The sequence below is a fragment of the Zeus faber genome (assembly GCF_960531495.2).
Source record: "Zeus faber genome assembly, chromosome: 3".
Classification (NCBI taxonomy): Eukaryota; Metazoa; Chordata; class Actinopteri; order Zeiformes; family Zeidae; genus Zeus; species Zeus faber.
Genome location: NC_137190.1, coordinates 2,704,612 through 2,728,013, shown reverse-complemented (window position 1 = coordinate 2,728,013; position 23,402 = coordinate 2,704,612). Strand labels below are relative to the sequence as shown.

The window sequence follows — 23,402 nt, the reverse complement described above, 5'->3', positions numbered from 1 at the left end:
GTGGAGGAGTTTCGGACGGACGGACGGACGGAGGCTCCACGCTGCTCCGCTGCAGCTCCAGTGGCTGCGGACACAAACAGAGACACGCTCCGCTCGACCCGATGGAAAACACCAAAAATATAAATGTGCAAAATGTACGTTTTCCTCATTTAAAAAAAAATAATAATAATAAGGAATTTATTAATAACATTTATTTTAAAGAAAAAAGTGTGTGTGTGTGTGTGTGTGTGTGTGTGTGTGTGTGTGTGTGTGCGTGAGCGTCATACATATGAAGATAAATAAAATAAACATTGACGTTAAAAGAAAAAAAACAAACAATATATGTAGATATAGATTCAAACATAAGAAAAGTATAACAGGACAGCAGCAGTATATTTAAATCTATATTCAACTTTGATCAAGTTACATTTTAAGAAAAATAATGTTGTTTTCCCCTAATGTGACTATTATATATAAAATATAATATATAAATATAACATATCAAACACATACAGCAGCATTATTCAAACAGACTGTAAATGTCAGTGTTAAATGATGCAATGTAATTGAATGTAATTAGCAACGAGGTTAAAGACTTGAAAAAAGAATAATGAAATAATAGAGAATAACAAAGCAACCTTCAGGTAACACCAAGTGTTTACAACAACAACAGCACGTTACTTGCTGCTATTTACAATCCAAACATTCAGAAACAAATGTCCATCACAGCACAGGTGCATTATGGGTAATATCGTATTCCTTCTCCAAATCAGTTCATTTCCATGACCCCACACGCACACACGTGCTGCCTCCACCCTGACCTCTGACCCCGCCCGTGGAACGTGTTCTGTCTGTGACAGACGGTGGAATTAAAACTGTGCGTACGTGTGTGTATGTGTGTCTGTGTGCATGCGTGTATATATGTGTGTGTGTGTACGTGTGTGTGTACATGTGTGCATGTGTGTGTGTGTGTGTACGTGTGTGCATGTGTGTGTGTGTGTGTGTACATGTGTGCATGTGTGTGTGCGTGTACGTGTGTGTGTGTACGTGTGTGTCTGAGACGTGGACTAGGACATGAAAGCAATAGATTTTAGGAAACAAATTGAGGAAACTTGGCCTGGCAACGCAGGAAGCCTGGGAGTGTGCACGTACACACACACACACACGGAGAACAAGCCCCATCCATCCCTCCATCCCTCCCTTCATCCTTCCCTCCCTCACGTTGAAGGGATATCAGGGAAGAGAAATATAAAATAATTTCAAAATTAAACTAGAAAAAATAAAAATGTTGCCGTCCAAAAAAATAAACTGAAGAGTAGGTTACCTCAAATAAAAATCAAAACATTTTACACTGCTGTTAAAAAATGTACAAAAACGCAAAAAATATATAATATAAGTGTATATAACCTAAATTTGAAAAAGATATGTTTAAATAATGCACTTAAACAATATATATCCAGATAAGTGGACAATCTAAAAAAAATTAAATATAACACGGCTCATGGCAATTAAACATATGTTCACATATTCATACAAATCGGGAAATGGACAAAATGTGAAAAATCTTCCTCCACCCTCTCTCTCTCTCTCTCCCTCTCTCTCTCTCTCTCTCTCTCTCTCTCCTCTTCTCTCTCTTATTTAATTTCCCTCCTGATCTCCTTCCACGGTGTCACTAAAAGGTTTAGTGTGAAAACTGGATATTACGAGTAAACGAGTGAAAAGCAAAAAGAAGGGATTAGAGGAGGAGGAGGAGGAGGAGAAGCTTCTCTCTCTCTCTGCGGGATGAGTGGCCATGCATGTGAGCGTGCACGTGGTGGTGGGCGGATGGAGGGGCAGGGCTTTGGCAGTAAAAAAATAACAACGTGCCTGAATCAAATAATTTCCTTCCTTTTCCTGCTGTAAACACAATGGAGGATTTCCACCGTGACCTCTGACCTCTGACCCCTCAGCCCGGAGGGGAGAAGCGCACGCACGGAGGAAAACTGTAAAAATACAGAGTTTGAAGCTTTATCAACAGGATGAATGGACGACGCTCCCCAAGGACGGAGTGTAAAACACTAAACACTAATCAATACAATCAATACAATCTATTGATCTATTGATGTATTGATCTACAGCGGTGGAAGAAGGACTCAGAGCTTATTCCCGGACACTAAATGACTCTAGTAAAGGTGAGAGTACTTATTTTAATATATTATTTTCTGCTCTGAAATGCACTTAAAGTATTACAAGTAAAAGTACTCATCAAATCTGGTGCCTTGATAGTACAGAGTCTATAATACTTCATTAAGTACGACTGAGCCTTTGCAAGGATATTCAAATAAGAATACAGATTTGAAAATAAAGCGACTGTGTTAGAAATGCAGATGGAAAAGTTTTGACATTTGCCCTGAAATGCAGTGGAGTGGAAGTGGAAAGTCTCCGAAACAGAAGGGAGACACTTAATGCAGGTACAGTGCATGAATGGCCAGTTCTGCTACAGGTAGCCTATTAAAGCTCATTTTGCAGAATGTACACACGTTGGGAGCCTTTAACTGACAAGTATAACTACTTTTATTAAGTTAATTATTAAAACGAAAAACACGGAGTAAACATTAACGAATCCAAACTCAATGAAGGAAACATCTCAGAAACATGTGGAAAGGAAAGAAAGGAAGCGTGCCCTGAAAAGTTTCTTCTGTCAGAATTGAAACGTTGCTTTTGTTTTCTGTGTGACCTGATCCCGCCGACCACGAGTGCAGAACCAGAAGCGACCAGGGCGAGAAACCGGGAGCGACCAGAGGGGGAAGCGGGAGCGACCAGAGGGGAAATGATGGCGACGGGGGCCGCAACGCGACCCTGGCTGTTGTGGGCGCGGCAAACATTTCGAACCTCCCTCAGTTCCATATTCAACCTCCATGTTGTGTGATAAATAAAGACTGTTTCTTTTCTGTTTTTTCTTTCATGGACCTCCACTGTAGATAGTAAAATAAAGCTGATATTAAACTGATATTTGTAGAAAAAATACATAATTATCTGTTATAAACACACACACACACACACACACACACACACACATTGCTGAAGTACCTAAAAGTAAAGCAACACAATATCCGAGACTATATTTACTATATCAGGAATATGTTATTAAAGGAACATTAGAAAACCTTTGCGTTGCTGTCTCAAAGACAGGAGGATGGTTTTAGGTTTCCTCAGAGCTGTGCGGAAATGATCAACACACGTTGGGAATAAGAGGAGAAAGAAGCACGTTCACTGAAGAGGTCAACTGAAATAGTCAGAACTTTACTTTAATTTCTTTTAGACATACTGTATATACACAGACGCTGCATCGACGCTCCGGCCCGTCGCTGCCATACGTCAACGTGGCCGCCATATTGGAACGGACGAGACCGGTCTGTAAACAAACACAAGTAAACAGGAAGCTGCGCTTTTCCTGATAAAAAGCATGATAACACTTACATTTCTCAATTAAATTTAATGATTTTTCGTTTTTCAATTCAAGGGTTTGTGATCTACCTGGAGGCGACTTCCTGTGACGCATTTCCTGCGATGCACTTCCTGTGACACTTTGCCGTAAATACATCCTTTTCTCGGGGACTGGTACCCGTGTCAGTCTCAATGCACAGTGATGTGGAGGCTGATAGGGAACCATTGTAAATACTGATGATGTCATTGTTCTGCAGACACTGTGACATCAACATTAACTTCATGATGAGAAGTTAAAGCACAAACGTTGTCTATTGCTCCGTTAATATTCAAGATTCAAGAGGTTTATTCGTCACATACATATACATACTTTCATACATATATGCAGTGAAATGTCAAAGGTTTTAGGTTTTAATAATATACATTATATAGACAGACGGTGGCATGTGTACTTAAAAAACCTTAACTGTGGCGTAACTGAAGATATTTTCTGTTTCTGAACTCCAACAAAACAGTCTCATAATAAAACAGACCCTGCGACTCCAGCACAGAATCACATGCGTGCGATCCATATGCCCATATAAATACATCACTAAAAATAAATATTTAAAACTGTTCATCTCAGCGGGAAAAAGCACAAAACACTATTTTATTTCTCAAGTCTTTATTACCAAAATACAATAGCAAGGTGACATAATACTGCCTATAATGTTTCCAAAAATAAATAACTGTAAAGCAAGTATCACACCACGTCCGCAACAATTTCAGACCGAATTACAAAAGCGTTTGAACAGAGAAGCAGCGACGCCTCCTCCTGCAGCACCTTTGGTTCCAACGCAGCGGAGCTTAAAAGCGTCACTTCCCTTAAATACCAGAAAAGATAAAAAATAAACCTGAATATAACTCCCGCTTCCCCAGAAAACTCTGCTTAGTGTTTATTTTTATTTTTTATACAAGTCATTAAAAAATATACGCTTTCCTTCTCTTTAAAAAAGTTAGATGTGACTCTACAGTATTAAACTACAGTATTTACATCCCAAAAAATACAGTACCACATGTCTGGGTGGGTTTGGGGGAAGGAGACTGGGAACAGGAACAGGAGTTTGGTTGATGAGAAATAAAAAATGAGAAAGGCACGACGGACGTGGAGGGAGCCAAGCGGAGGTGAAGAGCGTTGTTCCCTGTGCGTCACAGGACCATGGAATTTTGACAATTCCACCTTTTTGGCACCGAGCCCTCTGATCCATCGAACACGTGAGCGATGGGACTGACGACCAGGAGGACGACAAAATAAACACTTGAAATCATTTTCAACTAAGAATCTGTTTAATGGACCTTGACAACTTTGATCTTTCACTGACGTTTATAATTGTGTTTCGACTGGTTTCAAATTTGGAGGGATACATCTCTATTTTTGTCGTTTGATTTGGATGTGAGGGCCAAAAGGAAAGTGACTCGCCATCCCATAATGATGACATTTACGCATAAACACCTTTAAATGCATTATTTAATTTGTCTTTTGGACTCATTTCCACTGTCGTGCGCGCACACGCACACGCACGCACACACACACACACACACACGTCCCTGATCAAACTGCAGTGAATCAGGATTAAAGGCTGTGCTGGTAAAACCAACTCAGCCTGAGCTTTCTACTGGAGTCACGTTGAGGTTTTTGGGTTTTAAAGCGCTTCCTGCCAACACCGAGAACTTTGAATTGTAAATGAAAATACAGCCCATAATAATCTGCTCCGATAATGAGATTTCACCCTGTTTGAAAGTATTGTCAGCGTTGTGTCCTCTGAGCCGGCCCAGAGGAGCAGGTTCTAAAGGAACGCTGGAGGGATTCACCGTGTTCTGGAACTAAATCATAAAACGAAAGAAATAAAATAAAAGCAAACGATGGAGTGAAAGGAGGAAAGAAGAGGATGAGTTATTCAATGAGGAGGACCGGGTTTGGAACCATTTAGAGGAACAAAGCATCGTGACCCTGAAGAGGTTGAGCAGAAGCAAAGAAGGAAAGAAGCAAAGAAGGAAAGAAGGAAAGGAAAAGGAGGAAAGAAGGCGGCAAGGAGAAAAGGAAAGAAAATAGAAGGGAAGAAGGAAAGAAAAGAAGGAAGAAAAGAAGGAGAGAGGAGCCGACCGATGAGGAGCACGGTGTGAGGACCTGGTTCTGACTCCATTGGATTCTAACGCTGATTTAAATACCTCGTCTGGAAGTGACGCTTCGTCCCAAATGTGACTATGGATGAAAAGCTGATGGTGGAATCAAAATCTTGTTACATCATGATCAACGTCGGGGGTGAGAAACCGAAAGATCAAAGTGTGCAAAACGTCGACGTATCCGAAAATGAAGCAAATAACAAAATAAAATAAAAAAACAAGAACCGTGACTGGGTTTTGCAGCTGCTTTTCTCCACAAACTGAAGTGTGAAATGTTGAGCAGAGTCCAGCGCGACGTGCGCCAGGCTCCACGGGAGGAACGCAATGAACCAACAGCCACAACCAATCAGCTGCTTCCTGTGAACAACCCCCCCAAAAGCGGAGGCGGTAGAGTCCAGGTCCGGGAAGGAAAACTCCGCTTTCCGTGTTTGTGCTCAAGTCGTCTCAAGCAGGTGTGGGAGGAGCTTAAAAAGGTCAAATGAAAAATACACGTGTACATGTTTGTTTTTACATGTACAGTTATGTATCAATAATAATTATAATGCTGGTTATCATCAATGAATCTGTGTAAGACCTCGTCCTGCAGCCGCGCCCAGACAAGATGGCGGCGTCAGGAAGCAGGAAGTGACGGAGGCGTCTGGCTTTCCCGATCTTTTCCCTTCCGTGGTTTCTACATCAGTCCACACGGTCGAATCAGAACCCCCGAGTGGAATGTAACGTTCGGGACCCGGATTCTCCACCTCCTCCCAAAATTCCCTTTGAGAACTTTCTTCCTTTTCACCTCCGTCCTATGACACGAGTCTCCCACTCCTCCATCCCCCCAACACCATCGTCACGTCAACACTTCGTCCAAACTCCAACATGGATATAAAAATAACGCCTCTTCAACAGAGTTTACATGCAAGGAGGTATATCGATAAATATCAAACTAGATTGAAACGCAAAGTCCCAAACGTGACGTTAAATACGTGAAAAATGTGTAAAAGCCAGTGGAGGGCAGCGCTGCACCGCGGGACTCTGCCGCTCTTCTGGAACAACAAACAATAACAGAGTGGAGGCCGGAGGCGCTGCCGGGGAAAGGCTCCCACGCCCTGGGGAAGGATTTCTGTCGTGCTCCGAATCGTTCACTCCTTCATAATAATAACAACAACGATAATAAATTAGAGATGAGTTCATGACACGAGTCTCCCCGTCACAGAGAGACACCGCCTGCTCTTCACAAAACGTTTTCCACCTTGACGCGCGTGTCACCTCCCGCGGAGAACGTTGTGCACGGCATCCTCAGGTGCATTCTGGGTCATTCGGACAATTTAAACACCCTACAAAATGGCCGACAACCCTCGTTTCATTCCCTTCTTGGTGAATGAGTGATCGATTTGGAACACAGACAGCGAGAGGGGGGGAGACGGGGGGGGGGGGGGAGGCTCAGAGCCTCACTGTGCTGCGTTGCCCCCTGCTGGCAGGGCGGCGTGCTGCGGCTCCTTGCTGAGGATTATGCTGATGATGTCGCCCTCGTGCTCCTTCATGTGCTCCATCAGCCGCTCCTTACTTGTCGACTCGAAGCCACAGATGCAGCAGCAGAAGAGCAGCATGCAGTACTCCATGCTGGGGCCGACGGGGGCCCTGGGATCCGCCGCGGGGCCCTCAGCGGTGGGTGGGAGGTGGAGGTCCTTCCCCGGGGGGCTCGGTGATCCGTGGGACCACTGGCACAGATCGATGGCCGGCAGCGACACCACGGAGCCGTCCGTTACCGACAGGGGCGTGGTCTCCACCGGGACCACGCCCCTGGCACCGGGGTCCTGGGGGGGCGGGGCCATAGGGGGCGGGGCCAGCACAGGATCCACTGCAGGCGGCTTCTGAGGGGTCCTGGGGGGACAGGAGAAGCAGCGGAAGCCAACGACTAAGTCACTTTGAACATTATTCTTCCGTCATTGTGACATTTACAAAATCTCAACGCATTGTCGCTCCCTGATGGATTAGACCCAAAGTCAATTTAGAAAAAGCTCGAGGAGCTTCCTGTTTTGTCTGTCAGCTTGACATTTATTCATCAGGTCCACAAGTCCACCTCAGAACCGCTACCACTTCATGCCGCTGCTCGCTGACGTCGACAAGACGTTTCCCACTTTAAAAAACACATTCAATGTGTTGCAATACAAGTCCTGAGCACTGAGGGAACTGAACTCAGCGATTGGCGAATACGATTTTTTTTCTTAATGACTTTCCTGGTTAAATAAAGGCAAAAAAATTTGGTTTATGTGTTTTAATTTTGTCTTTAAAATATAAAGCGAAAGATGAAAAGTCTGGCCTTGGGACAACTAAAAAATAGTGATACTAAGGGTTAAAATACTTCTCAGAATGCACATGAAGGTTTTAAAGGGCTGTTCCAAAGATTGTAATGTGATTTTGGGGTGAAGGTGAGTGGACTGGATGTTTCCCCCTGAATCTTCCCTCCGGGCTGGACAGGAACTCACCGGCCGCTCTGCGATATGGCCTCGTTGATGGCTCGGTTCACCTGCTCGTAGTTGTAGTTCTGGTCCCCGGCGTGTTTCCACATGTGGGACTTGAGGGAGGGAGGGTGGCTGCACATGTAGCCGCACAGAGAACACCTGGGGGGAGAGCGGGAGGGAGGGAGGGGGGGAGGGAGGGAGGAGAGAGCTCAAGTCCGTAAATTGGTTTAGTTTGCTTCAGAGGCTCCTCTAATCCTGCAGTAATCCTATTGTCAAAGAGAATTATTTTATTTTATAATCACACTTATTTGCAAGGTGTTCAAATGACACACACACTAAATAATTAAACAAAAAACAGAACATAAAAATATAATAGAAAACAAAACAAAAAATCAACAAAAAAATTAACAATACATTTAAAATAAATGTAAACTAGAATGGTCACATCGTTGCGTCAAATTACCGCAGTTGCCGTCCATGTCTCTCCAGATGTGTTTTGTGATCACAACAGTAGCTCCTCGCCAGCCAAGTGTGTGGACGCCTCCCTAGCCGACCAACTGAACTCCTTTTATGCGCGGTTCGAGTCTGGCAACACCGCTAGCTTGCCGGCTAATTGGAGTTACACCGCTGGGGATGAGCGCGCACTCTCAGTGTCCGTGCACGAGGTCAGGAGGGCTCTAATGTGTGTGAACACCAGGAAAGCTGCGGTCCCAGATGGCATATCTGGGCGAGTACTGAACCTGTACCTGTGCTAACCAGCTAGCTCCGGTGTTCACTACAATATTCAACATCTCCCTGGCTGAATCAGTGGTCCCGTGGTTCCATCCTGCTTCAAGAGGTCCACCGTAGTTCCTGTCCCGAAGATCACCTCTCCTGCCTGCCTGAATGACTACCGTCCGTTGGCCCTCACCTCGGTGGTCATGAAGTGTTTCGAGAGGCTGATTAAGGATTACACCTGCGCCTCCCTCCCCCGCACCTTGGACCCGTTCCAGTTCGCGTACCGGCAGAACAGATCCATGGATGACGCGGTCTCCCAGGTACTGCACACCACGCTCACGCACCTGGATGGCCAGAAGGGGGCCTATGTGAGATTGCTGTTCATTGATTATAGTTCAGCTTTCAACACCATAGTTCCCACCAGACTGGCTGTCAAGCTGAAGGAGCTCGGACTGAATGCTCCGCTGTGTGCCTGGATCCTGGACTTCCTCACAGCCCGCCCCCAGGTGGTCAGGGTGGGGAAGTACATGTCAAGCTCCCTCACCCTGAACACAGGATCCCCCCAGGGCTGCGTCCGCAGCCCCCTACTGTGCTCCCTGTACACACATGACTGTGTGGCCAGGTCCAGCTCCATCACCATCATAAAGTTTGCTGACGACACCGTGGTCGAGGGCCTGATCACCGACTGCGATGAGAAGGCCTACCGCGAGGAGGTGGCTGACCTGTCACTCTGGTGCCAGGACAACAGCCTCCACCTGAACGTCAGCAAAACTAAGGAGCTGATTGTGGACTTTAGGCGAGGATCACAATCGAGGACGCACGCGCCCTTGTGGATTAATGGGACTTCTGTCGATAGGGTGAGCAGCTTCAGATATCTGGGAGTCCACATCACAGAGGACTTAACATGGACTGTTCACACAGACACTCTGGTGAGAAAGGCGAGGCAGCGTCTCTACCACCTCAGGCAGCTGAGGAAATTCCGGGTCTCGGTGAGGATCCTCAAGTCCTTCTACTCTGGAGCAGTGGAGAGCATCCTGACAGGCAACATCACTGCCTGGTTTGGGAACTGTACTGCCCAGGACAGGCGGGCCCTGCAGAGGGTGGTGCATTCAGCTGAACGCACCACTGGAACTACGCTCCCCCCCTTGCAGGAGTTATACACCAGGAGGTGTAGTAGCAGAGCTACAGGATCATGAAGGATCCTCATCACCCCAACAACGGACTGTTCCATCTGCTGCGGTCAGGCAAGCGCCTCCGCAGTCACACAGCGAGAACAGAGATGGAGACTGAGACAGAGTTTTTTTCCCACAAGCCATTAGAACTGTCAATGCTGACCTCACCAGGGGTCCTAACTGAGCCACACACATAGGCTCCACTACCTACTGAACTATATGTAGCGTACTGTACTGCATACTGTGTCACTGTTCAGGGTTGTTCGTGATGCCGTATTGCTGCGCCGTACTGTTGTAGACTGTGCTGTATATCTCCCAAACACTACCTCACTTTATTCACATGCCACTTTAATTCACATATCTGTATATACATAATTGCCTATTCCATATACATAAGCATATTCCCTCTATCTATTCCATTTTATTTTATTCTATATATTTTTATTTTTATTCTATAAGTATTCAACTTACTGTATTACGTTTTAGGAGTCAGTTAGTTGGTCTTTTAGAAAAAAAAATTTTCCTAGGACATATTGTGTGTTATCACAGGGTGCGTTGCATTACATTTCACTGCATATATGTATGAAAGTATGTATATGTATGAAAGTATGTATATGTATGAAAGTATTTATGTATGTGACGAATAAACCTCTTGAATCTTGAATGTCACACAGTGTCCCAAATTCTAACCAGTTCATCCTTGAGTCCAAATGGACGTTTGTGCCAGATGTACTGAAATTCTCTCAAGGCGTGAGATATGGGACGCACATACCAACAGACCTGGCAACCCTGGCAAAACATGAGTAGCACAGCAGAGTAACAGAGTCTCTGTGGGGTTGAGTCACTGCAGCTAAACGACTCCATAAGTTACACACGTAGCCGCCTCGTAACCAGGACAACCATCGTATGCAAGTTACTAGCGCAAACTATATACAGTATCGCATTCACGCTGCCATTATTAGTTACAACAGAAGTCACGTTGCTGATTTTGACACTGTTTAGTTCTAATATGTGTATATATATATATATATATATATATATATATATATATATATATATATATATATATATATATATATATATATACGGAACTTGCCATTCCAAAATAAATTGCAATCATGAAAAGATAACAATAGAATAAATGGCTGACTCTTCTTTCGCTCATTAAACTAAGTGAATCAAATGAACGACTCGTTTTCAGGAGCGACTCGTCCAGAACAGAGTCTCAAAAAAGAGTCAAACCTTTCATCGTGATCAGAGCTCTGCAGTGACAGCGATAGAAACTCACTCTGCACAATGTCAGAATGTTGTCAGGGGATGAATGACTGATCCAATCTTCTTTGTTTACCTTGAAGTATCTACAAACCAACACTTTGTCTTTCTTTCGCTCTTTTTTCAGCGCCAGCTACGTTGCATTACGTCGGTATCTGGTTTGGAACATTTTGACGAGTACATGAGCACAGTATCGGGTGTGTACATTTGACTGACACAGAATCCGAAAATATATCTGACACCGATCGTCCGATCACCGGTCACAGCCGATGAGGCTGAAAACCGACCGTTACATCTCAGGAAATTTATTTTATTTTTTGCGTTGTTTAAGCTGCAATTTTGTACCCGTGTATTTTGACCAAGGGTTACGTGGTTGTTACACAAAACCCATCCATGACGGCAGGTCTGCACACACGTAGGCACGGATCCCAGAACACACGGCTGAGGCAGCGTCAAAGTGAAGAATTAAAAAACAAGATTCACTTGACTTGAATTCCTGCTTTTCCATTTGCTTCAGTAATGTTGCCGTGAGCGACAAAGAAAAGAAGAATTTTTAAATAAATCTCTTTCAAACTATCTTCAATCAGAACAAATCAATTTGTGTTTTAAGAAACGGAAATGAAAGGTGTTCACCGCTGCTCCAAAAGCTTTTCACTCTTCATTTGTGTTGAAGCTTCAGTTTCTACAAAACTAAACTGGAATCATTCCAAGTCAAAGAAGTATTACAGAACCTTGTGTATTACTGTGTGTGTATTACTGTGTGTATTACTGTGTGTGTGCTACTGTGTGTGTATTAGTGGCACGGTGGTTCAGTGCATTGCACTGCTGCCTCACAGCAAGAAGGTCCTGGGTTTGATTCCCGCCTGGGGCGCTGTTGGCACCGTGCTCCGGTGGGTTATCTCCCAAATAGGAGCCTTTCTGTGTGGAGTTTGCATGTTCTCCCCGTGCTCACATGGGGTTTCCTCTACCTCACGTCAGTAAGGACCCCCCTCAAAAACATGCACCCATCATGGTCTGACCAGCGATGGACACTTATCACCTGGTCCCCGGGCGCGTCCACGTACGCTGCCCACTGCTCCTGGCTGTGCCCCCGGAGGAAGGACAAGCCAGGATGGTTAAATGCAGAGGAGCCATTTCACTGGCACCATCAAAGCATGTGCATGTGTGTGTGTGTGTGTGTGCAAGCATGTGTTGTGGAGTGTCGTGTGACAATTAAAGACTGTTTCTTTCTGTTTCTTTCTTTCTTACTGTGTGTGTGTGTTACTGTGTGTGTGCTACTGTGTGTGTGCTACTGTGTGTATTTCTGTGTGTGTGTTACTGTGTGTGTTACTGTGTGTGTGTTCTACTGTGTGTGTGTTACTGTGTGTGTGCTACTGTGTGTATTACTGTGTATGTTACTATGTGTGCAATACTGTGTGTGTGTTACTGTGTGTGTGTAATACTGTGTGTGTGTAATACTGTGTGTGTGTCACTGTGTGTATTACTATGTGTGTGTTACTGTGTGTGTATTACTGTGTGTGTGTTACTGTGTGTGTGTTACTGAGTGTGTGTGTATTACTGTGTTACTGTTTGTATGTGTTACTGTGAATGTGTTACTGTGTATGTATTACTGTGTATGTGTTACAGTGTATGTGTTACAGTGTATGTGTTACTGGGTGTGTTACTGTGTATGTGTTATTGCTTGTGTGTGTTACTGGGTACGTTTTACTGCGTACGTGTTACTGCGTACGTGTTACTGCGTACGTGTTACTGCGTATGTGTTACTGAGTACGTGTTACTGAGTATGTGTTACTGAGTACGTGTTACTGTGTATGTGTTACTGTGTATGTAATGTGACTGTAAACCCAGTGGGAGTGCACGTACTAGGGATGTTAAAATGTATCGACTAATCGACTGCCTGTCGACTAATCGACAGTAAAAAGCAAAATCCATTTTCTATATGTTCTGAGAACTCTGCTGTTTATAGCCTATCCAAAAAGTTTAAAATTAAATAAAATACTAATGGTACTGTTTTCACAAATGGGAGCAGAGCGTGTGTGTGCACGTAGGACTGGGCTCTCAATCATCACACAGCCGGCACGCCAGGACAGGGGTGTGCCATTTGGAAGACCAGGTTTTTCATTGGTTGGTTGGTTGCAGAAAAAAATAAAAATAAAAAACTCCATTTGGAAACTAAGCCTTGTCAAAATGAACCTTACAACCTATTCGGCTGCAGATATTCCTCCATGACCCCAATTGAGAGACAGCGTGATTGTCGCAAGGAGAAGTTCCACCCAGTCAAATTCAAACGATTAAAAAAATTGCCAAGTATATAAATTAGGTTTCAAACTTGTGGAAAAAGGCAGTTCGCTCTGCTCTGAGACACTAGGGGCGTGTCTGCTGAAGACGCTTCAACCACGCCCAAATACGTTTATCATGTTAAACGTTTACATTAGAGAAAATTCCATCTTTAAATGTTGTGCTGACCCTAGTCCAGTGTCTCTAGTTGCTCACCTCAAAGCACCGCTGGCTGGCTGGCTGGCTGGCTGGCTGCGGGACCCCCCCTGCACTCTCCAGTGCCCCCTGCTGGCTCATCCGCAGGCAACGGCGGGCGGGGCTCCACGGCCTGCTAGCATGTAGCTAATACTAACATAACCAAACCAGCGGGCTCAAACTAACGGGACGGTTCTTTGCATGTTCCTGGCGTGCCGAGCATTGAGTGGACGTCTCCCTGAAGACGCCTTCTACTCCAGGTTTTTATTCCCAGGACAGCATTTTATCCCAAACTCTGGGCTGTTAGCTTAGCTTATTTCACCACGATGCTTCGATTTCGACCCAGTGCGTATACAGTGTTAGGGGGAGGGGCCATGCGGAGTATGACCGCTCCACGTCAGCGACTTGTGATTTAGCCCTGCCCAAAAAATCCCGACCACAACGATGCTGAGAACCAGTTTAATGGTCTAACTCCACAAGTCAGTACGACATAGATCGGTCTTCTCACATGTTTTCAGAAATTACTTTCAAACATGTGTAATGTGTTTAGAAATAAATCACTGAATTCACTTTTCAGGGACTTGAACATCCCCAGCACGTACGTGTGCAGGTGTGGATAGAACCAAAGGAGATAATTAGAGATTCACGGCGTGAGTGTGATACTCCGATTCCAGTCTGAGAAAAACACACATTAGCATTTTATAATTAAACCTTTTGTTGTATTTTTCCCAACAATATTCTCTGTCCTGAAAATTAAACGAGTCAGCCGGTGTTGTACTGAAAACATAATTTTTTTTCCCCCAAAGTTAAAGTCCTCATCCATGTGGCGTTCCCTTTTCCGTCACAAATACTACCTCCAGGCCGCTGCAGGGATTGCTTTTAGAACCAGTTCACTGGACCACCCAGCAGATGGCAGCATAGAGCAGAACGCTGGTTTAAGTTTCCCTAAAGTTCTGCGTTGTGATTGGCCCGCTTGGTCTCGCCTCCTGCGTCTTTCCAGTTCATTTCACTTCAAAGAGAGACGAGCTGAGGAGGTCCGCATCTTCACGTTATAAAGACAACCAGATGTCACGTCATTTGGGACGAGAAATATCCCAGAACATCGGTTTGGACACCACCCAAAGTAGAGTAAGCGGAAGATTGCCGGTTCGATCCCCGGCTCCTCCTTTAGCGTGCTGATGTGTCCTTGAGCAAGAGGCTTAACCCCCTAACTGCTCCCCAGGCGCCACTATATGGCAGCCCACTGCTCCTAGACACGTCAGTTACTAGGATGGGTAAATGCAGAGAAATTGCAAATTTTCCTGTAGTGGGACTAATAAAATAATATAAAAATAAAAAAATAAATTAAAAAAAAGTAAAATAAAAATATAGAATTTGTATGATGATATATACGTCATGCATGGCATGTAATGCTACAGCACACAGAGAACTATGCACTTCTAACTTTGTGGCAAGAGTTTGGGGGGGCCCTGTTCTGCTTCAGCATGACAGGACCCCCTGCACAAAGCCAGGCCCAGAAGAAGTGGTTTTACTGACTCTGGGGTTGAGGGCCTGGCCTGCACAGAGCCCAGACCTGAACCCCATTCAACACCTTTGGGATGAACCGGAACGGCAAGCCACGCCCCCCCACCCAACATCAGTGCCCGACCTCTGACCTCACTGATGATCTTGTGTCTGAATGGGAGCAAATCCCTGCAGTCATGTTCCAAAATCCAGTGGAAAGCCTTCCCAGAAGAGTGGAGGCTGGGGCACCGACTCCATATTCATTCCCAAGGTTTTGAAATTAAATGTTCAACAGGGCCAGGCGTCCACATCCTGTTGGCCATGTGGTGTATTTGTCCAAAAATGTGATAGCCGTTTTTTACCTGTACTGCTCCAGCAGATGCACCGCCTGGTGCTCCTGCGGGTGGCGCCGCATGTGACTCTTCAGACTGTTCATGTTGGTGGTCGCAAAGTCACAGCTGCAGCACCTGGAGGAGAGAGGGAGGAGAAGCAGAGAGAGGAGGGAGGAGAAAAGAGTTAATAAAGACTGATTCCTTTCTCTTCTTCTCCCTCCCCTTCTCTCCCGTTGGAGAGAGGGAGAGGGAGAGGAGTGGCTAACGTGCCTGAAGGAGAAGATCACAGAAAATGTCAAAAAATGCTGGAGAGAAAAACAAGAAAATGATAATGAGGAAAAACGACAATAAACAATGATTTTTAAGTGACTTTCACTAAACAGGACATCTCAGATGGATGGATGGAGGGAAGGAAGGAGGGATGGGTGGATGGCTGAAAGCAGGGGAGGATGGAGGGAGGGATGGGTGGATGGCTGGAAGCAGGGAAGGATGGAAAAAGGGGATAGAGGGATGGGTGGATGGATGACAGACAGATGGATGTCTGATCTGGAAGCAGGAGGTGAACTGGCTGCATGGAGGGAACAGGACGAGCTGCTGCTGCAGGTTCGACTGTGGCTCCAAGTGGCATTAAGATGGAAACGTTCAGCAGCAGAGGAACAACCCTTTCATCTGATGAATAGAGCGTTATGACAGTGACATCCAATCCATCCTTTTCCAGTCGGGGGACTTCAGACCTAAAGGTGCAGTGTGTGGAGTTTAGTGACATCTAGTGGTGAGGTGGCAGATCGCAGCATGGCGGCCTCTGTGGAACAGACTGTGTCCGCTAAACTTACTTTTCAAATGGCAGTCATTATATTTTGTCTGTTGAGACCTGAGAGTCCAGCGCATGAAGGTTGGATTCATGTCAAGATCATACAATGAGACATCAAGAGAAAGTAGAAACTAAGAATAAACATGAAAAAAGATGATTTCTCACTATAAACACAGAATCCTGTTCCGGAAGGGGAAACTAAACGTTGACAACATGAGTCTACGCCAAATGCTATTTTGTTTGTTTTTGTCCTCATTGATGGATCTACATCATGATGTAGATCCATTGATGGATCTACATGTACGTAAATGTTCCATTTACATACAAATTCAAGTGAAACTGGTGAGCGGAGGATGACCTGCACCCACTGGGCGGGGGTGGGGGGCGTGGGGGGTCCACGGGGTCCTCATGTGAGGTTCTACCAAAGCAATAAAGCGCAGACGTACTCTGGAGCCGGGGGGGGTGATGGGTCTGCAGCCGTGGGCACGCAGAGCTCCGTAATAACTTCCAAAACTGCAAAATTAACTTGCAGAGTGTTTAATTTTGTGAGCGCCGTGCGTCGCTCTTCAAGAAGCATTCCATTAAAAATCCAATTTTAAATGCAGACTTTGGAGGTCAAACGGAGTCAGATTTATTTATTCATTTCGTTTGTAGATTAGGTGTCCACATACAGTGCAGAGACTTTTTAAGGTGAACAAACCGAGGAGTTGATGGAGGAAACGGCGTCAGAGATCTCATTAGATAACTGCTCCACATCACGGGACAGTCTGATTCACGTCTGATGTGCTGCTCATTTTGAATAATTTGTGTTTTTCCCTCCAACATCTATGATCGCCTGCTTCTCCGCAGGGCGCGATGGAGAGATATCACACGCTTGTTTACCTTAAGTCTCCCCCCCCCACAACCGTGATAAATGGAAGATAATACGCCTCGGGTCGGAACCACACCTGACTATCGCTGGGTTTGAGGCAGGGTGTTCCCATTCAATATTCATCAATTAAATCCGATATTTATTAGACGGCTCATGACAGAATTCGATATCAGCATATAAAAATATTTCATGGAACAAATTCAGTCTCATACAGAAATGAACTATTAAAATGAATGTGTGATCTATGTCATTAGAATTTCTAAATCAATTGGGAATTTCAAACAATGACTGTTTCAACACACTGGGCCGCTGAACGTCAGTTCTTTCTCTGATCCATCTCTCCTGCAGTAATGGGACCTGGCTGCATTAACTAGCGACAAAGCTTCCCACTCAATACTCTTCACACCACATGCACCATTCAATCACCATGCCTGGCCTGGCAGAGTGTGTGTGCGTGTGTGCGTGCGTGCGTGCGTGCATGTGTGTGTGCGCGTGAGATAAGACCTTTAATAAGAGAAACTACTTTTAACAGCGAAGATGTGTAAAAAAACCGAGCGGCAGTGATGTGCAGACTGCTAAAACGCACTGAGGCTCCACATTAACTGAGCTGTCAGGGCTCAGCTCTGCTTGGAGCTACTGCCACCTAGTGGCTAGTAGTAGAACACACTTGGGGGGGGGGGCCTAGTAATGCAGTACTGTGACATTAGTAAGACAGTAATACATGCTGTTATAAATAACAATACAGTAATAGTGTCAATAGAGAGACATCATTTGAAAGGTGCTCTTCAAGCCCAACATGTCAGGAAGTCAGTTCAGGCTCATAATAATGCAGATGAAGCAAATCGTGAGATATTAGCTGCTTGCTCCCTTTTCAACGATGGATAGATACAAAGACAAGCATTTTCTTTAGGTGCTCGGTGTTACGGCAGCAGAGGTCGACAGAACAAGCCTCTAGGTTTGACAGAGATTGAAAAAAATAATCTCATAGTAATATGATGTCATTTGTTTAAACTGTGAAAAGAAATTTTAAAAATTGTGTCAAGTTGGTATAACAAGATACATTTTGCCTTTGGGGATATATTTAGAGGTTTTTTTCCCTCCTCCCACTTCTGGAATTCCATAAAAGGAAGTCTGGTAACAGCCCCGTGCAGAGCTGACCTGTAAGGCTTGTCCGAGTTGTGGATCCTCCTGTGGTTCCTCACCCCAACGTAGGTGGCGCTGGTGTAGTTGCACACGTCGCACTTGTACACCTTCGGCACGCCGGACTCTGGAAGACAAAGCGTGTGGATTTACACGCTGACTGGAAAAACACTGACTCGAGAATTCAATGCAACACGACTCATGACGGAGGAATTCAAACTGAAGGTGCAACATCGTGGACCTTCAGGGACTCACCGCCTTTCCCACAATTTGAACCTCATTATGCTTTATTTGTACAGTTTATAATTACACAATTATTAACACTCACAGGTTCCATTATTGAACACCCATTTTGACCAAAATAAATGTATGGATGAATAAATAAACTCAAATAAATTGAATGTTATGTTGAAATCAAGATCTCATAAAATCAAATTCAAGCCTATTAAATATTTTGAAGCCTAATATTATTGAATCCAAGAAATTTGAAGGAACTGCCAATACCTTGGGCATTATTAGGCACATAACGTGAAACTATAACAAGAAAACATAACTTTGGCATCAGAATCTTTTCTATCTGGAGGCGACTTTCAAAGCCAGTGAGTAAAAGCTCTGAAAGTAGAACTCATGCCGTCAAACTAACGGTGGAAAGGCAAGGTCTTGCAGCCTGTTCCTCCTGCATCTTCTCCTCGGTTGGTGTTTTTTCCTGATGCTGCGACCCCTCGCTCTCTCTCATGCTCATCCTAGCGCTCCTCTTACCCTCGTCCGTTCCCCGCTCCGCCTCGTCCCCCGCAGCAAGGCATTCTGGGAGCGCTGTGAAGGCGGCGGCGCTGTGCGAGTTGTGCTGCTCCCTTTCGTGACTCCTCAGCTGACCCTGCAAGCGAGAAAAGCAAATAAAAAGCCGTAAGCGTGAATGGAGCAAAGTAAACCTGAACTCTACAAACATTAAAGTGTCAATCATTCGATCGTTGGAGGATTACCCTAAATGTCCCAGAATTCCATTTGAAACTGCAACATGGTTTGTTTTCTCAACCTCCAGGTTTACGCACATTTTCACTTTCTTTTCTCCAAAGTTCCTCTTCTTCTTCCTTCTTATGATCCTTTGATTCAATAATCATCATTTATCAATAAGGAATTTTCTTTCATCTAGGCAGATTGCCATAATAACATATTTCAACATACCACTTGCTGCTGGTACTATCAGTACATATAATTGCTAAGTACTTTTGACATAGAGTATGTACTTTTATCTGTACTTTACTTTAGAGTTACCACCAGCTGTCCATATTGGGCTCACTAGTTAGCATAGTGATACTCCATATAAGCTTCTGTTTATATGTGCATATATATTTTTATTTTAGATATTTTTATTTTAAGATAGTATTTTATTTCTTATCCATTTTTAAATTTGAAAGCATTGCTTTGATGGTAGATCTCTATTAAGGCAGATCCATGCAGAGTGAGTGACAGACTCACAGACATCAGAGCCCTGGGCCAAGGCGAACACTTCACTATCACAAACTTTCTCGACCAGACTCTCAAATCTCACAGATAGTATGATAGGGCTAATGATCTCTGCCGCAGCTCAGGACTGGACTCTTATGATAGCGGTGAAGTCAATATTTCTCTCATCTGCCGGCGTCATCCAAGCTCTGCTGCATCGATGTGCCAGCACTGGCTCCCAGCTTTGATCTCTCACTATAAGGTCTATAATTTCTGTAACGAATACTATTTAACTTCCCTTCTTTCCTAACTTCACGGGGCAAACTTATGATTATGGTCAAAACTGACAGCAGAACTCAGCTGTGTAATAACATGGCCCCAAGTTCTAAATGTGGAGCCCAGGAACCCCGAGAGACTTTCCAGAGGTTCCAAAATCAATAGTTCAAAGTTAAACTTAAACACGATAGCACTCACAAAAAGCTGCGTTGTGAAAAGTTAAAAGTCTGGGATGATTGTCCTTTCAGCTCACCTTGTAGTGGAATGTGTCAGGGCACTGCTTGCACTGGTACATCCTGGTCTTGCAGTGGTGAATCATGTGACTCTCCAGGTCCTTGCTGTCTGTGGCGATGTGCTCACAGATGGGGCACTGGTACGGCTGCCGCTGCCTGTGCACCCGCAGGTGCTGCTTGATGTAGCCCTTGTTGCCACTGCTGTAGAGACACAGGCGACAGCGGTACGGCCTTTCGCTCCCGGGGAAGTAGTCCACCAGTCCGCCATCTGGGGCGCAGACCGTATTGTCCACACCGACAGCTGAAGAAACTGCTGCCACACTGCTGTTCTGGAACTGGGCGTTATCCTGGAGCTCCTTCAAGATGTCCTCGTCCGAGGTGTTCTGGTCCGAGCGCTCCCGGAGTCTCTCGATGACCGTGAGCAGGGATAGGCTGATTCCGGCCTTGGTGACGGGGCCCTCCTCTTCCGCCTCCCCTAGGCCCAGCCCCAGGGTGCCCTCCTCCTCTCCGGCTGGACTGCGGAGATCCAACTCCACCACAGCCGCTGAGGAATGCGTGCCCCACTCGGGCGACCTTCCCACCTCCGCGATGTTCTGGCCGGCTCCAGGGCTCGGTGCCAGAGCCCCAGGCATTGTCAGGCCGGCCTCGGTACTCGGACCACAGCTGCTGACCGAGGAAGTGGGGAGTGCAGGGGTCCTCATGGGCATTGCTACCAAGGCTTCCGCTGCCAGAGAGTGGAGGCGGAGGGATTCGGAGTGGGTCCTCCTGCGAGCGGCCGGGGGGATGCTTTCATTGCATGGGGATTCACTATTCGTTGTGATGGTAGGTTTAAGATCCAATTCCAGGGGCTTGCTGTCACTGCTGCCACTCCAGCCTATCACCAACTCTTCCTTGACCTCCGAAACCACTGGCTGCTGGTGCTGCTGCTGGGGGGTAGGCTCCATGGGATATACCTCTTCCTCGTTAGGGTCCAATAACCTTTTACTTACGTCTGGGCTAAGCAACAGGGGGTTGGCGGCAATGACGGGGTCTCCGGCCGAGGGTAGCCGCTCCACGATGACATTGATGTGTCCGGCGCTGTTCGGACTGCTGTTGATGATCTTTTGAGCAGATGTCAGCAAGCTGTCCGTCAGAGAACCACTGCCATGGTGGCTGTCAATCTCCATTTCAGTCTCGGTCGTCACCTGCAGCTCCACCGCTGGCTCCTCGGTGGTCAAGTGGTCTTTCACTTGGTACGTCCCCTCCATGTCCTCTTCTTCTGCTGCTGTTGTTGAAATTCCATCATGGCCTGAGATTGATCGATTCATTAGGTCACTCCTGTTCTCAACTGCAGTGCAGAGCTGTACTTTGAAGCCGGGAGGAATCTTGTGAAGGCCTTTTTCTTGGAGGGCCGGGGAGAGAACGACCAGTTCCTCTTTGGCTGTGACGGTGAGGGAGGCTGGGAGTGTCTGCATTCTGGAGACCTGGGCCTCTTTCCTGGCAGGGGCCTCGGCCTCATCCTCAAAAATAGGGTAGGAGCAGTCGACCAGTCCGGCGTGCTTCCAGGCGTGAGTCTTGAGCATCCTTTGCTGGCTGCACACGTAGCTGCAGATCAGGCAGCGGTACAATCCGTACTCCTCGTAGCTGTACCACTTCTTCTTGGGCAGGCGACCCTCGCTGTCGCCCCCGGAGTTGTGATCCCCCTCTGACTTGACAGCCTCGTCGACCTCCGTCAGCCCATCACCCTCTCCCTTTTCGTCACCAAGGGAACGGAGATCCGTTGCCGCCGGATGGTTCTCTGCTGGGGAGCCCTCGTCAAAGTGGAGCCTGACGTGTGCCTCCAGCTCCCCCTGGTGACGGGAGGTGAAGCGACACTCTGAGCACATGAGGATGAGGTCGCTGTGCTGCTCGTCGTGCTGCCTCAAGTGCTCCTTCAGCAGGGCAAGTGTCGGGGAAAGGAACCAGCACAGGCTGCACTGATAGCATGTCACTGTACGACGCCCCGGGCTGCTGGCGGAGCTGCAGTCTGGAGCCTTTGGGATGCTGCCGGCCACCGTCGTTGTGGTGTTTTTGTTATTGTTGTCATCCATTAACGAGGAGGGGAGGGTCTCCAGTTGAATATCGCCCAGGTTCTCCTCTTCCTTACACCTCCTCTTGGGTTTCTTAGAGGGGGAAGCTCCTTGGCTCGCCCCGGTCACCTCTGCACCTGTTAGAGGTCTGCCGGAGCCTGCCTGGGTGACTCTTTTCTGGCCGGCCACTGTGCAGCGGCGCTGCGGGCGCTTCTCCACAATCTTGCTGAGTTTCTCGATGACCTGGATGAGCGAGTCAGCAGCACGCTTCTGCTGAAGCCTCTGGGAGGCCTCCTCTGCCACGCTCGGCCTGGCATAGGACTGGGAGCAGTCGCCAGCATCCAGGGGGCCGGAGGGGACAGCCGAAGCTGGGGAGGAGTGAGCGATGAGGACAGCCACATCGCTGATCTCCTCCATAACCTGGGAGGGAAAAAGAGAGAACAATGAAGATTTAGTAGGGTGACACACACACACACACACACACACACACACACACACACACACACACACACACACACACACACACACACACACACACACACACACACACACACACACACACACACACACACACACACACCCTTTGGTGTTGGGGTACAAAACCGTGGGTTTTGCCTGGTAAAATGTATTTTAAAAAACAGAAACTATATACTTGCCGGTCAAAATGTTTCTTTCGCCCCGTGGCCCCGGCTAACCGTCCATTTGTTTTGTTTGTAAATCAGAATAGATCAGAAATAATAAATAAAGCTGGAGGCAAGAACACGGCATGACTTCTTACTTTGTGAAACTGGAATTGCTCACCTCTGCCATTAACCTAACCATACTGTCGTTCTCTCAAATGTAAGTTCAATAGTAGAATTCATGTTTTTTGACCTAGAGCACCTAAAAACACACATGCTTTGTCACCCAGGGCAAACACAAGTAGCAACATTAACAAGGACTTTGCAAGTTAGGAACTAAAAGATAAGGCCAAATGACAGGATTAGCACGGCAGACTGATGGTGCTGCCTCATCTGCAACCATCTGTTTACACACAGCGCAGAAAGAGGAAGAGCGGTGACTCAATTTGTGGTCAAACCACTTTTACCTCTCAAGTC

The 23,402-nt window shown here is 46.1% G+C and overlaps 1 protein-coding gene across 1 annotated transcript; it reads right to left on the bottom strand.

Moving 5' to 3' along the window:
• Positions 1–7,001: 7,001 nt before the first annotated feature.
• On the bottom strand, positions 7,002–22,722 carry znf507 (zinc finger protein 507; the record flags this gene model as incomplete). Its single annotated transcript, XM_079997947.1, is given in 7 exon segments — positions 7,002–7,268; position 7,271; positions 8,040–8,174; positions 15,514–15,618; positions 18,324–18,432; positions 19,065–19,179; positions 20,278–22,722. Coding segments are annotated over 7 exon segments (3,177 nt in total).
• Positions 22,723–23,402: the final 680 nt, after the last annotated feature.